Source organism: Saccostrea echinata, unplaced genomic scaffold (genome assembly GCF_033153115.1).
Source record: "Saccostrea echinata isolate AGI-Se365-2 ecotype Australia unplaced genomic scaffold, CSIRO_AGI_Sech_v1 ptg000046l, whole genome shotgun sequence".
Taxonomy (NCBI): Eukaryota; Metazoa; Mollusca; class Bivalvia; order Ostreida; family Ostreidae; genus Saccostrea; species Saccostrea echinata.
Genome location: NW_026889795.1, coordinates 6,846,697 through 6,863,017, shown reverse-complemented (window position 1 = coordinate 6,863,017; position 16,321 = coordinate 6,846,697). Strand labels below are relative to the sequence as shown.

The window sequence follows — 16,321 nt, the reverse complement described above, 5'->3', positions numbered from 1 at the left end:
AGTCGGACATGAGTTTCCTCAGAATTATTTGGAGGGTTATGTAAAAGAAGAGAAGACTTTAAAACTCTGTAACGACGCTTTCTACCTCCTTTTCAGGAAAGTTCGCCTAGGAATGAATGTCCGTAGTATGTAAGTAAAAATTTGTATCAGAGTATAAGTAAATTGATATAATATTATGTGTTTATGTATATTTATTGTAATTTAAAGTAGATAGAATGAAGTCACTTGCTTTTTAACAAAAAAAAACAAAAAAAAAAAAAAAAAGAATAATGGCTGGTTCCTTATTCTCTGTGCTAAATACGAAATATAACAATTCAAAACTTAAACAGAAACATACATGTATTTACGATTTGAAATGGGCCAAGAATTTGCTCGTCAACATGTAAATATTCGTGATCTATGCTTGATTGTCACCATTGTTGCAAGAGTTATTGAGAAATAAGTCTTCCTAAGTTAAGACGATGGAGAGAGAGATGGAAGAGGGAGAGAGAGAGAAAAGAAACGTTGTAAAGTTCTAAAATAAAAGAAACAATGTAAAGTACCAAAATAAAAAAGAATAATATTTTCAAACTTTTTTGAAAAAATTCAATTGAAAAAAATTGAAACATAACAATTTAAATGATTCAAATAAAGCAAACATTAAACAAAAAATCACACCATTTGAAGAGACTGGTGATAACGCATTATTTACTTTTACTTAAATTTCATTTCATCGCAATAGATATTAGGGATGTCAATTTCACTCAGGTAGCGTAGTCAAATAAGGTGTTGGGGTGGGGGTTGGGCACATATACTCGAGGGGACCCATACTCGAGTACTATTGAAATAATATTTATGTCATTATTATGCCCGAACGAAGTCGGGCGACATATTGCTATTGTACGCCTAAAATTTTGTCCAGGGATTTTCTCGCAGATGGCTTGAACAATCTTCCTGAAACTTTCCACAAAAGACGACCACTAGTTGTACTTGTGCACTCGGCACACCTCGGCCGATTCGTACCTCATCTAACCTCGGCTGTATCATGCAAACCTCCATTGAACCTTATTTTACTACTTTACAGGCAATATGGCTGCGCCCTATATTTACACACGTCGTGCATAGTGTGCTGAAGTCGATCCGTTAACAAACATGTGATTATATGTAAAGATACTAAGTGCATATTTCTTGGTAAGTGTTATTTTTAGAGTTACCTTACTGCTTTTGAAGATTTCAATCGTATGTCAGATGCTTGTTTATTATCGTTTCCAAAGCGTTACGTTTTCCCTAAGCGGTAAACAGGCAGCCGTAGCACAAATGTTAGGCGGAGACGCATATCAAGTTTCCTCGTACAGCCGAGGTTTGATGAAGGTGACGGAATCAGCCGAGGTTTGCCGAATGGTACTTGTGCAGTTTCAGTTTCAAATGGCTACCATTGCCATGGAAACGTTCGAAAGTGAGGAATTTTGTCCGGGAGTGTTCTCACTGGTCTCTTGAATATTCATCATGAAACTTTACAGAAATAATAAGAATCAGTAATTGAAGTTGTACGATTGACATGATTCCTTGCATTGTGTCAAAGTGAAATTTCTTTTTTAAAAAACCTGGAATTGGCTGCACACAGTTACCATAGAAACAAAACAGAAAAAAGGTGTTATGCTCACATCTGTTCTCAAAGGTGGCTTGGACAATCTTGATGAAACTTGATAGAAATTGTAATTAGAAACTATAAGTGTGCAGTCAACATTCAAATTTTTCAAAATCCCTACCGTTGCCATGGAAACGGACGAAAAGTGAAAATTCTTTAATTTCTATTTTTCTTAGTAACTACGCAAGCAATCTTTTGGAAACTTTAAAGGTTTTTATTCTTTCCACGATATCAGAGTTGTTTCCTCAAAAAAATGGATTCGATTGCAGTAGGTCCATCGCTTCAGCCACCGGAACGAAGTCGTATTTTGGTTCACCTTAGTTTTGTACTCGAGTGTTCTTGTAGATAGCTTTCAAAATCTTCATGAAATTAACTTTACAGAAATAAAAATCACCAAGCCTAGTTGTGCATCCAATATTTTCTTTTTTCAATGTTTGTCGCTGAAGCCAGGCAAGGAACAAATGATTTACGAAAAGTTGCGGTCACGTGACAATTGTATGCTATCAGAAGTTCTGTTAAAAATTGTTTTTCCACTTTTTCCTCCGATATTTTTGTCATTGAATATATTTTTGTGAGATTTAGAAAGCTATAAGTCTATCTACAGATTTAATACACATATTTGAAGGTTCTTAGTAAGAATGTCTAAAAACGTTGTACATAACGTTTATTTCTGATTTTCTTTAAAACTGTAAATTATCAACGTTATGTTTATTACATATGTCGAAGATCAAGTTAAAAAATATCTTATATTGTTAAAATTGTATGTACAATATAAAATATAATGATATCTACAATTATATAATGAATAATAAAGATGAAATTAACATCCAACATTTACAATTTATAATATAATAATATTTCAGTGATTTATAAATTAGTTAAACACACTCGCTAATAGCAAAAATTTTCCTAGATTACGTAATTCTTCCACATTCTGTGTACTAAGTAATTGTACCAATTTGAAGACACTTGGGCTTCGGGAGTAGTAACTTTTTATGTATTTTTGTCTTATGTATTATACATGTAACGTGGACATTTTAACACAAAATGGAATTCATCCCCTATGTCCCCTGATTCGCAAAGATTACATGTTCTATTCTTTCTCACAATTTCATTTTATCTTCCTTGCAGAAATCATTAAATTATGAGCAGATAGCCATAATCTGGTAATTGGTACTCTATATTTTAAATGTATTGGTTTACATATAAGTAAGACTGAAGGGTAAAATTATCAACAAGGTGTTGATAAATGAGGCATTTGGGTGATTTACCTAAATCTGACATAGTGTTTTGGATGTACCTTATTCAAACTGTAAAAAATGCAAACTGTGCAGAAAACAGATGTTCATGTGGTGGTTGTCTTTATACAGCCGAAGTGCACTTACAGAAAATATTTACCACTACAGCGTCTTTATAACATGAACAAAGCACCGATATTTCTTTTCTTGTTTAAAAAAAATGGGTATATATGATTATAGGTGCTTATTAAATTGTGTCGGAACTCTAATTCCCGTGGGTTAACGCGCGGTTAACCAGCCCTTGAGTAATTTATGCTGAAAGAGTTCATCGCAAAATACACAGGGTTTGCTACCAAGGCAGTAGTGCATCATATATATATATATATATATATATATATATATATATATATATATATATATATATATATATATATATATATATATATATATATATATCGCGAGATTTCCGGGGCATGAAGTACTTATGCTAGTGACAATCGAATGATTCGAACAATTAGTATGCCAAAAGTACAATGTATTGCAAAGGGTTGAACTTCAATTAGTATTTTTGTCTTACATGTATTTGAAAGGTTTAGATTTTTTATCAGCTTCCAAAAGTAACGATAATCAGAAAGAAATGGTAGAATTTAATTAGAACAGTCGGCTTACTGAAAAAGTATCAATAAAAATGTAACATTTGAGGACTGGGTTCTCTTAAAATTTATAAACGTGGTTCAGCGAATGTTCCGCAAGATATTTCACCAGGACTTCTTTCATATTTATTTGCCCCTTAAAAATCCACAAGCTCGATCTCGCGTAGTCCGAAGTATCTGACGTTTTCCAGGCTTTTTTCACGATTTTGATATTTTACGTGCCAGGAAAACGTCAGAACCGGCGCCATTACGAGAACTGTAAATTTCACCGTCTCAAACCGGAGCTGATTTTCGATACTTGTGAACTGAATTAAATGCCGAACTTACAATTTATTAGTAGCACAATGCTTCAAGTACTCACCAATATCGATGAAAAGAAAGTATCACTCCACATTTCGATACAGGTTTTGCAAGATTTTAAAATGAAAAGAAAACTCGACCGTCTGATGAAATGTTTTCACCAGACTGTATATTTCATAAACAAACCCATAAAAACAATGTTGGTGAGTACTAAAGGCATTGTACTATTAATAAGTTGTAAATTCAGCAATTAATTTGGTTCGCAAGTATCGAAAATCAACCAAAGAATGCCGCCTCCAGTTGGAGGCGGCGAATTTCCAGTTTTCGTAATGCCGCCGGTTCTGACGTTTTCCTGGCACGTAAAATATCAAAATCGTAAACAAAAAGCCTATACGTCAGATATTTCGGACTAGATCTCGCGTTGTATGCAATATCACATTGCCCCCAGCTAACAGACGTTTCCTACCCTCACCGCGAAAGAGTTCCATAAAGATAAGTAATCGCGATATCAAGTATTGGAATGAATTGGGGTCTTGGTCTTAAATAAAAAATTGAAACTTGGGAAATTCAATTTCCCTCGATATTTATACCTTTAAAGAAATTTGGCAATTCCAATGCATTTTGTAAACATTTTTGCTAGAATGTTGTATGTAAAGCAGTTGTTTTTTTTTTCTTTCAGGATAAAGACGGTGACGAGATTCGCCGCTGTGTTTCTGTTGTTTGTAGGCGTGGCTTACACCGCTCCCCTGGAAACGGACCTCGAATTAATGGCCCTTGTCCCCCCTTCTCGTCCAAATTCCTTTCAAAATTTTCAAGAAATGCAGCGCTATCTGATGGAATTAAATAATTTTTATCACATGATGTCACGTCCGAGGTAAGTTACATCTATCCTAATTGGGCAATGTATTTCTCGAGCACTGTGAATTTCACTAATTTTCGCTGAGGTTTAATATTTGTTGTATCTTATGGTATGGGGAGTCTCTAGAATTATTTTCTCGCGAAAAGTATCATTTCAAATATATAATAATTCAACACTTCTTTAATCACAAAAATTAAATCCCCACGAACCAGTATTTTTTCCTCAAACCACGAAAATTGGACCCCCACGAAAATAATTGACCACCGTATCAAATATTCGTACTATTTACCGATACCCCAAACAATATATGAGTAAAAATGATATTCTGTCACCTGATATTTGAACTGTATCAGGTTTAAACAGGACATACATCTTATCTAATGATATCCGGACCTTTATCAGCTTAAACAGGACATACATCCTATCTAATGATATCCGGACCTTTATCAGCTTAAACATGACATACATCCTATCTAATGATATCCGGACCTTTATCAGCTTTAACATGACATACACTTTTACTGATATCTAGACATATAAATCTTTTACATGACATGAATCTGTTATTATCTGGACCTATATCGCAGTTTAAACATGAAATACATCCTATCTACTGATATCTGGAATATTTCGCTATAGAAATGATATACATCTTATCTACTGACTACAGGACCTACACGTATGTCACTATAAACATGACATACATGTACATTTTGTAATCTGATATCTGGACCTATTTCAGTATAAACATGACATACATCCTGTCAACTGATATCTGGACCTATGTCACTATAAACATTACATACAATCTGTCAACTGTATCTGGATCTATTTCAGTATAAACATTAAATACATTCTGTCAACTGATATCGTAATCTATGTCAGTATTAACAAGACATATTAAATTCTAAATACATTCTGTCAACTGATATCGTAATCTATGTCAGTATTAAAAAGACATATTAAATTCTGTCAACTGATATCTGGACCTTTGTTAGTATAAACAAGACATAAATTCTGTCAACCGATATCTGGACCTTTGCTAGTATAAATATGAAATACTTTCTGTCAACTGATATCTGCACCTTTGTTAGTATAAATATTAAATACTTTCTGTCGCTGATATCTGGACCTTTGTTAGTATAAATATGAAATACTTTCTGTCAACTGATATCTGGACCTTTGTTAGTATAAATATGAAATACTTTCTGTCAACTGATATCTGGACCTTTGTTAGTATAAATATTAAATACTTTCTGTCAACTGATATCTGGACCTTTGTTTGTATAAATATTAAATACTTTCTGTCAACTGATATCTGGACTTTTGTTTGTATAAATATTAAATACTTTCTGTCAACTGATATCCTAACCTATGTCACTACAGTATAAACATGGCATACATAAACATTACATATAAAGAAGTGCAAGTAGAATATGGCATTTTTGTAACGATAACAGTGATCAAAGATGAATAATAATCAAAAATATGAATTTTTGCTTGAATGTCCTGTCTTTGATTCTTTAAGAAGAAAATATGTCAAACCATATCATTTTAGGTCTTCAAATACGTACAAGCGTACTCAGCTGCTCAGCTCTCCTAAAGTCGGTGTTTAGTTTGGTCAGGGAAATTCATTCATTATGCAATTAGACAAAGAAATAATGAATAACTGTTTAAGATTCCAGCGCTTTTCTATTCCATTTTTAGTAAAATGTTTTACATTTTGTATTACTATATAAAGAATAAAGTAAAAGTACTTGAGTAATGACTCTGAAAATTTTATCTAACGTTAAATTATGTAGAATAATCATTTTGTCATGTAATTAATGGAGAATTTAAATACAATGTATATTAATGTCTACTGTAAATGTTGATGTCGGGGGGTCGGACAGATGGACACTAGGGGTTCAACCCCCGCAGATTCTCGCCATGTATTCACAATTATTACATTTCCAACACTGAAATTACTTACTTACTGCCCGTATAGGGCAGTAACGAGGGTTCTCCATCTTTGTTTATCACTGGCTAGCTTTTGGAGTGTGCCCCAGCTTCTCTTTTGTTCTTTAAGTTCAGCTTCCATTGTCCGCCGCCAAGTGACTTTGGGCCTTCCTCTCTTCCGTTTTCCCTCCGGTGTCCAGAAGAGAGTTGTCTTTATGATGCTGCTCGAGTCCCTTCTAAGTACATGGCCAAGCCAGTTCTAGCGTCTTCTGATGATGATTGTGGCCATATCCTCTTGCTGGCACCTGTTGAGAAGGTCCTGATTTGAGATGGTATTAGGCCAAAATATTCTTAAGATCCTTCTCAGTGACTTTGTATGGAATGTCGACAGCTTGTTTAGGTCGCTCTCTGTCATTCTCCAACACTCTGATCCATACAAAAGGATAGGTAGAATGCAGCTTTTGTGTAGTTTCAGCTTTGTTCTTGTTGTGTACTGACTTGATCTTCAAACAGTATGTAGGTTGTTAAATGCTGCTCTTGCCTTGGATAGTCTCTCTTTGATGTCAGTCTCTGCTCCACCATCTTTTGTTACTTTGCTACCCAAGTATGTAAAGGTGTTGGTGCATGGAAGGATGTGATTTTCCACTTTGACCGCTTGTGGGTTGTTTACAGTTAGGGTCATGACCTCAGTTTTTTTGGTGTTTATCTTCAGTCCAATGCTTCCTGCATATTTGTGTAGCCTGCCGGTTTTGTCTTGAATGTGCTGGTGGGAGTGCGAGAATAAGGCTATATCATCAGCAAAGTCCTGGTCTTCTAGAGTTGTAAATGTACCCCATCTGATGCCTCTCGGAATGTCAGATGTTGTATTCTTCATGACCCAGTCAATGGCTATGATGAAGAGTGTTGATGACATTACACAGCTGTCTCTATGAATGCTGTTGAAGGCTTTTCCGAAATCAATAAAATTGATATATAACTGTCGTTGCCATTCTGTACACTGTTCAATGATGTTTCTTAGTGTAAATATTTGATCAATACATCCTCTCCCTGGTCTAAATCCTGCTTGTTCTTTACGCAGTTTGACATCTACAGCTATGGATTTCCTTCTGATGATGATTTTAGCCATGATCTTGCTTGGAATGGAAAGAAGCGTTATTCCTCGCCAATTGTTGCAGTCATTTAGGTTGCCTTTCTTTGGTATTTTAATGATGACTCCATGGTTCCACTCATCTGGTATGGTGTTACTTTCCCAGATGTCATGGAAAATTGGCTGTAAAATTGTGGCTGTAAGAAGTGGATTTGTTTCGAACAATTCTGCATTTAAGTTGTCATATCCAGGGGCTTTTCCATTTTTTAGAGTTTGTATTGCAGAGACAATTTCTGGAATTTGTGGTGGTTCAGTGCTTATTTTTAAGTCAGTTGCTGGATTACTGATGTCAGGTTCATGAGTTGGAGATGGTCTGTTTAAGATTTCCTTTAAATGCTCTGTCCATCGTTCCTCCATCTCTTTTTCTGATGACAGCAACTTTCCTGTTTTGTCCTTGACAGGTAGATTTGGAGATGGTCTATTCCTGCCATTCAGTACCGTTGTTATTTTGTAAAGGTTTCCTTGCTCTCCTCTGTTGGCTGCCTCTTCTGCTTTTGTTGCTAGGTCATCTATGTGTGCTCTCTTATCTGCACGTAGAGCCTTTTTCACTTCCTTCTCTATTTCACTGTATTCCCTTTGATGTCTCTCTTTAAGTCTTAGAGATTTGGCCTCATTTACTTTCTTTTTGGCATCTCTTCTTAAGCCAATCATTGTCCATGTTCTAGGCATTATCCAGTCTTTATTCCTATGTCTTTGCCTATAACCAATACATTTCTCACTAGTTTCAGATGTTGCTGATTTTTTCCCACTTTTTGTCAATTGATGTTTCATGTATGTTGTCCTCTGGTTCCAAATTTTGTAATATATCGAACTTATTCTTGAGCATGATGTTGAATTCATGTCGTACCTTGATGTCTTTAAGTTTCCAACACTGAAATACTGTGATTTATTTATCGAATAAAAGTGATATTCTCTCACAGTGTAAAAGAATACCAAAGTGATATTCTGACACAGTGTGAAAGGATATCAAAGTAAGTAAAAGATAATTTCTGGCCTGTAATAAGAAAGAGATAGTAAATTAAGCATCTTGATAGAGACTAAACCTGCCAATTTCTTCCCAAGTATGTCGCTAAAATCCATGTTACAATGTTTTCAATCTCACAACTGCTAAGCTCTGACGTCTCAACTGCTCAACTATGATGTCGCAGCCTATGACACAGTGTTAAGAAAAGACAGAGGCAAAGAGAAAATCAAAGAAAATTTAATAAACAGAATATTCAATGTTGTGTAATTGGATATGGAAATTATTTCACTTGTGAGACAGTTTTTTTTATATATATTTTCACTCGTGCGTCGCACTCGTGAAAATATAAAAAAAATTCCTGTCAAACTGAAATAAATTCAATCCAAACTACAAAACATTGAATATCCTCTATTTACATAATGTTTAATTTGCTTATATTGATGGGACATTTGACATTTGACAAATGCAGAAGTCGTTATCGGACTAAAATAACCATCTTCTTTATAATATATAAATAGTGCACGTTTTTGAGGGTAACAGTTGAAATTGACACCCCAAGGAAAACCATTGTAAACCGACGCGTCAGCGGAAGTTGACAATGGTTTTCCGAGGGGTGTCAATTTCAACTGTTACCCTCAAAAACGTGCACTACTTATTTTATTATACTGAATGTCCTATAGATAGTTTTCAGTAGGCCCAAATTAGCAAGAGTTATTTCCCGTTGGCCGCCATATTGGAGGTCAACATGCTCATATTCCTTCATTATTCAACCAACTTTGACTTTGTATACTGGCCATTGTGGGGTAAGAAGCATTGTTTTTCTGAAAAATATACATTTGTTAAAGCCTCCTTTATTTCATAATTTTTCTTCTATAAAGATTTTTCCCCAAATATTTCTGCTACACCCTCTTAGATTTGGTAAGACAAAGAGGAAAAATTACCAGGTTGACCACCAAGATGGCGGCCAAGGGAAATAACTCGGAGAAAAAATCTGTCATATGAAAACTATCTATTAATTTCGGATGTCATAAAAAAAATTCGGAGATCGTCGTTAAGTTCACGCTTAGAAAGCTTTCCAACTCCCCGCTTCTATTTTTCTCAGTATGAAAGCTTCGAAAAAGATTTACCAACCTCATTATTGTTTGTTTGCTACTCAAAAAGTCCTTTATCATCAAAAGTTTGCACTCGCAAGGATGTTTCGTCTGTCGTTTGTTGTTTTCAAGTGAGCTACATCGGACGCAAGCTTTTATTGACGTCGTTTATTCGGCTTCTTTCAAACGCACAACCGACGTTTTGAGAATTCTACGGTGAACCGTACGCGCATGATTTGAACGCATGTGACATTTTCGTAATGTTACCCGTTGTCAAGTGTTTTGCTAACGCTGAGGGTAACATTACGGATTGTTAAATGCGTCTAAACCAATCAGATTTTAGTATTTAACATGAAAGTATAATAATGTATGTTGAATTGTACATTTATTAAAAATGATCATACACATTTGATATTAAAATAACATCTATGTAGATGATTTTAAATAAATACAAGAGATGCATGATGCAGAAACAATTTCATAGTGCGAAATATTCGCGATAAAGAGAATCTCGCGAACCTCGCGAAATTTTCTTACAGGCGAAGAAAAGTATGTTTACACTAACCTGCTTAGCGGGCTATGTAATTTGTATCGATTACAACCGTTATATCCCGAATAACAGAACAAAGATAGACATTAACGTTTATATTCATGTTTTGCATGAAATCTCTCATACCAAATGGTTGAAAGTGCGTACAATATCATACTATTTATCCGTACTTTATGTAGATGGAAGGGGCATGAAGCAGTTGACCTTTGACACTTCATCCATATAAGGAGTTACAGTACCCGCATCGTTATTCTTTACAGGATACACGATACGATAGGATACACGCACGATACGATAGGATAAACGCACGATACGATAGGATACACGCACGATAGGACCGGATACACGCACGATAGGATAAACGCAAAACACGATAAACGCAAAACACGATAAACGCAAAATACGATAAACGCAAAACACGATAGACCTGATAAACGATCTTCACGATAGGATAAACGCAAAACCTGATAGGATTGTTTCAAAATGCGAAACGTATTTTGACAAGACGAATTGTTTCCTTTTAGATACACTGAAGTATGATGATTTTAATTATTCACAAAGCCGCAAATTTATGATTAAACATTTGAGGTAACTCTGCTTTGTACAAGAAACATGTTTATTTTTTGTCAATAATGGATCGTCACCAAATTCAAACTGTAATTATTTTAGATAAATCGCAGTCTGTGGTGGAAATTATGCGGTTGTTTGTATAATTATTCACATGTCGAAATTCCCTCGAATCGTTAAACTTGAATTTTAGTCGTTTAATAACACAGATTTTAATGATGGTGGCTTTTAAGTTTTACAACCAGGTGCAATTATTCATGAAACGCTATAAATATACTAGTATTCAGTATTTTAACAAATAAAACCTCATATATGTATAATCAAATATTAAGTATATCCGGAAGAACTCTTTGTAATAAATGAAATATTTGGATTCAATATCTTCTGCTAGAAGTCTGTAATGTATCCAAAATCGCATTGATTTTAATAATCGGTATTTAATAATTCAAATCTTTCGAAAATAATTTACTAGTCAGTTTAGGGGAAAAAATATAATTTAAAAAAATACATTTTAAAGTTAACGCTGTCTCCTCAAAGCTTTTATGAATTTGCTTTAATTTATATTATTTTTTTACGTTTTAAACATGTTACTTGCAGAAATATGCTAGTTGCGTTGACACAGGCTGTGCATTGGACTGTGATTATATAATCTATAATCTCTTCTATATAAATATACATGTATATGTCACAAATATGTATCAAGTAAACATAGAAAATTAATCATTTACATATTCCAAGTACATACATTGTATGATAACGGCCGAAAGAAATCGAATTTAATAAAATTAATAACCGTCATTAGATCATCTAGTATCCGAAAAGAATATCTCATTTCCATTCTTTTGTATTTATTCTCTGGAATTTACAATGTCATAGGCTTGTATAGGACCCAGAAGGGAGAACGCAGTCGTGTACCTAAAAATGTTACAGTGTACCAACATGTGTAGTATAGAATAAAAATATAATGATTATATAATATCGCCCATCAACAATAATTTTTTAGCCTCTTTTGATTGCTTGTCAAAACATTTCTTTTTAGACCCCCCCCCCGCCCCTAAAGAAATGAAAATTCTTTCTACACAAGCCTCCCCAACCTGCTTTTCCGCGAATTTATTTTTGCAACCTGTCTGCTTTTCCGCGACTACCCCATACTGCAATTCCGCGATTGAATTTTACTATAAGTTGTATTTTTTCAATATTTCCTTGAAATTGTACATCAAACTGTTGCAGATATTTACCCGGATTATCATGTATCTCCCTATAAAGTTCTACTCGATAGTAGCACACTGTGATAAAATTTGAATGAACCACTCACTACACTGGTCGGTGATGTTTTAGATGCCATGGAAATTGTTCATAACGAACCAAATCGTGGTAACAAATATATCACAAACGATGGATTTACGTAAAGAAAGATCAATGTTTTAAATAATGGCGATGTGTCTTACCGATAAGCATAAAATAATTATGCAAAGCCACAATTACAACCGATGCAAAAGACTGCCGAGATAGAAACACAAAGAATGCTGACAACAATCTCAGTAAAAACAAAAAAAAAAAAACAAAAACAAAAAAAACGATTGACTGAAGCCGTTGATAGCATGTAGAAAGAGTTTTTACCTGACTAACGGAAGGGGAGTTTTTACCTGACTAACGGATGGGATAAGTGCTAAAATAAATCGCAGAAAAGCAAAAAATATAATTGCGGAAAAACAGTATAATTTGTCGCGGAAAAGCAGGATTCTTTTCGCGGAAAAGCTGGTTATAAATATTCATATTAACAGAATTTATATCTACCATACATACAGCTACGTGTATGCTAAGCTTATTCACACACAAATAAATAATAATGTAAAATAAATTTCCACAATATGACAAGGAGGTTTTCGGACTGAATAATTGTAAATCATTTCTATTAGACTTTGTATTAATTGTTACTAAACTTATATATGACTATATCGGCAAAATAAATCAAAACTTTGTAAATTATGAAAGTCTTAATCCCACCTGAGGCACAGTCACCGGGGGGGGGGGGGGGGGGGTTGCACATACCACTCACATAAAAAAAAGACCCGATTCAAAAAGCAAAAAAAAAAAAAAAGAATATATATATTGACTTCTTGAATATAGTCAAGTATTACATGTAATCGATAAACATTAATAAAATTAAATTCAAGGCATTTACACGTCTTGTGTATCGAAGCAAAACCGGGCGATTTTACACAAATTTTTACATATATCTTTTGAGGGGCCTTTAATAGCGTAAAAAAAATCATGCGAGGCAAAGTTCGTATTTTTCTATTAGAGTTATTTACCGTATTCTTCGATTAATATTTTATTTTCAATTTGATCAGATCAATCATGTTTAAGACTGTAAACAAATAAGAGGTAAATAAAAGTATACAAATGATCTAAATCAATGTAGTGTTGAGAAAATTTCGCCTATATTTCATTTGATTCATTCATTCAGTTTTTAATTAGTAACTGAAGTGTACATTTTCTTAGTACAGTGTATAAAATCTTTAAGTGTTGTTCATACAAATTATGAACATTATCACATTATCCAGAAAATGAGTTGATGCATTATATTGATACCCAGTAGGGTTCAAGGTGAATACTTGACACCAGGTGAGAGAGCAGTTCAGGTATGTTGACGTTGAATACACACGGGCCGAGGTGTCATGTAGGGGTGGGGGGTTGGGTCTTGACCTGACAGGGAGACAGTGTACTGATTCCGTCTGTCAGTTGCAGTATATACTCAGTTCATTTCCACGCCGAAATAGGTAAGATGTATACTTATTTTTTTCCCCCATTTTCTAAAGGCAGTAGTAAGTAAAAATGGTTAACCATCTACATTATAGTATATAATTATCATAATTATGATGAATTGAATAGAGCATGCTCATGCATTATAAACTGTAATTTATTTTTTAGTTAGACACATCAGAGAAACAAATAAATAGAAAAAAAATAAATACTGTAGGAACTACATACTTGCACGTACAGACAAAATGTGTAAATGTTATCAAGATCATGCATTACATTGTTTATGCCTTTATGAATCATTTGGAAACAATCCTTTAAATAATTGATTTTGCATATTACATTTAGACAAGAGGCATAAAAATATAGCTACTGTATGTTACCAGACGATGCTTTTCAAATATTAATTAAAAAAAGTGCTTCTACTAGTGTTTATGTAAAATGAATAACTTGTTATTGATTAATTCCATTATTGATAAAAAAGATAGGCTTGATATAGATGCTGATATTTTTTTTCAATTTATTTATTTTTGCACACATACCTACTGTTTTATGTTTCTATAATTATCAAAAGAAAGTTACTAAAGGTCTACCTTTTTTTGACTCTGACTGTTTACAGAAATTATAATATTTCTATTTTTGACAAAAAAATATTTCTTACAAATCGACAATTTGAATTAAAAAAAAAAATCGAATGACTAATAGACCAATTATTTCATGTGCTAAATAGGATTTAATTAAACTTTCGGCCGGTACTTGACGTTTTCTTTATTATTTATTTATGTATTTATTAAGTAATTTATTTATTTATTTTCTTAAATTTATATACCAGAGAATCAGATAAGTTATTTATTTCTCTCTCTCTGTTCAACAATTAAATGAATCGTAAATAAAATAATAAAACGAAAAATGAACTCGGGATATCTCGGGTGTTTCTTTTCAAGGTAAAGATAAAAAGCGAGGGTTTCCGAATGCACACGATAAACGCAAAACACGATACACGATAGAACCTGATAAACGATCTTCACGATAAACGCAAAACCTGATAAACGGAAAACACGATAGAAAACGCAAAACCTGATAAACGGAAAACACGATACGATAGGATATGATAGGATACACGCACGATACGATAGGATACACGCACGATACGATAGGATAAACGCACGATAGGACACGATAGAATTGTAAAGAATAACGATGCGGGTACTGTACACACGACTTTAACCGAAACTAACTAGTTTAGAAGTCATTTGGTATTATTGCTCTAGGTATTTCCCATAAGAATGAAGGAGAAAATATTCAGTGGATGTAAATATCATAGTTTGACTTGAGGGTATTTATTTTGCAGGTATGGGCGAGACGTTAGTCACGCAAGTCTGAAACCAAAGAAAATGCAGGAATTACTTCATCTGCTGTTGAATCCAGTGGTTTAATGCAACATGTTCGATTTTTTTTTATCTCTGGGATTATCCGTTCTACAGTAAATGGCTATGCCCTGTTAACATTTCTTATATTGCTTTGTAAAATGGCGACTGGAAACACTTTTCGAACACGTGCATAATTGAAGTAGCAAATTTATCCGATGTACAATACAGAAGTATAATTGTTTGAATAAACTGTCTCATCATATAATTTATTTTAATTTGTCAACCTAGAGTTTTGGAACTTAACTATATTTTATGGTAAATGAATGATAATATGGCATAGTTTATATCTAGCCAAATTTCTTGAGTTCATGTTTCAGCTTATCTATTATCTATGGTGAATTGCGTTTATTTCTACAAATCGGGCTCTGATTCTAGGATACTGGGTCAAGTTTACAGAAATCAATTCTTTGGGGAAAAAAATTATATAAAATGGATAAAAAACGTATAATTTGTGGTTTTTTAATGAAATGTTTATTTTCTTTTCACAAAATAATATGGATACCTGATCTCGCAGTCTCAGATAGTGCAATCCATTTTTTTTTACTCTGGGAGCAGACATCGAACTATCTACCTCTCGTGCACTTTCGAGTTAAAACATTTTTTGCTTATTTTCTCAAAGCTAAAACGGTTGACAAACCCTTGTCTATCATAAAAAAATAGAAATGTATCATCACTTCATTGGAGCCATTTTAACCAAGGATATGCGAATTACCACTCAAATGCAGATTTTTGCCCGGAGGTTGGAGGTGGAGTTAAGTTAATTCATTAATAAGTCTTGCTGTTCATTAAATGATAATTTGCGATGTTCCTCTATTTTCAGTGATAAGCTAGATAGAGGATTATGGATGAAACAGAAATTCTAACAAGTTTATGTCCATAAGGACTCCGAGAAGATTAAGCAAAAAAGAGACAAATAGAAGATCGGCAGGCGTTTAGTTTCCAATGTTATACAATTTACACCCTTCTGTGGCTGCTCTATATAGCTCTCTTTGTTGGGGCTTGGTTACGTGCCATATATCAACCTTTAAGGAGGAGAAGGACCTTGAGCTGAAAAAATACTTGTCATTCAATTTTTTTCATATTTTGTATATTTCTAATTAAGTATGTCCCACATATCTTAAAGCAGTTAAATCATTAGGTTTCTTACCTTATTTTGGAGATTTTGATTGACAAATACTATGCCCTACAGTATCT

General features: G+C 33.8%; 2 protein-coding genes across 2 annotated transcripts in view; both read left to right on the top strand.

Moving 5' to 3' along the window:
- The window catches only part of LOC133202280 (endoglucanase-like), an 87,529-nt gene that overhangs the window by 56,415 nt on the left and 14,793 nt on the right, over positions 1-16,321 (top strand). The window lies entirely within an intron of this gene.
- On the top strand, positions 48-15,321 carry LOC133202206 (pro-neuropeptide Y-like). Its single transcript, XM_061337981.1, has 3 exons — positions 48-129; positions 4,498-4,692; positions 15,049-15,321. The coding sequence occupies exons 1-3, from the start codon at positions 113-115 to the stop codon at positions 15,131-15,133; spliced, it is 297 nt and encodes a 98-aa protein (XP_061193965.1). The 5' UTR covers positions 48-112; the 3' UTR covers positions 15,134-15,321.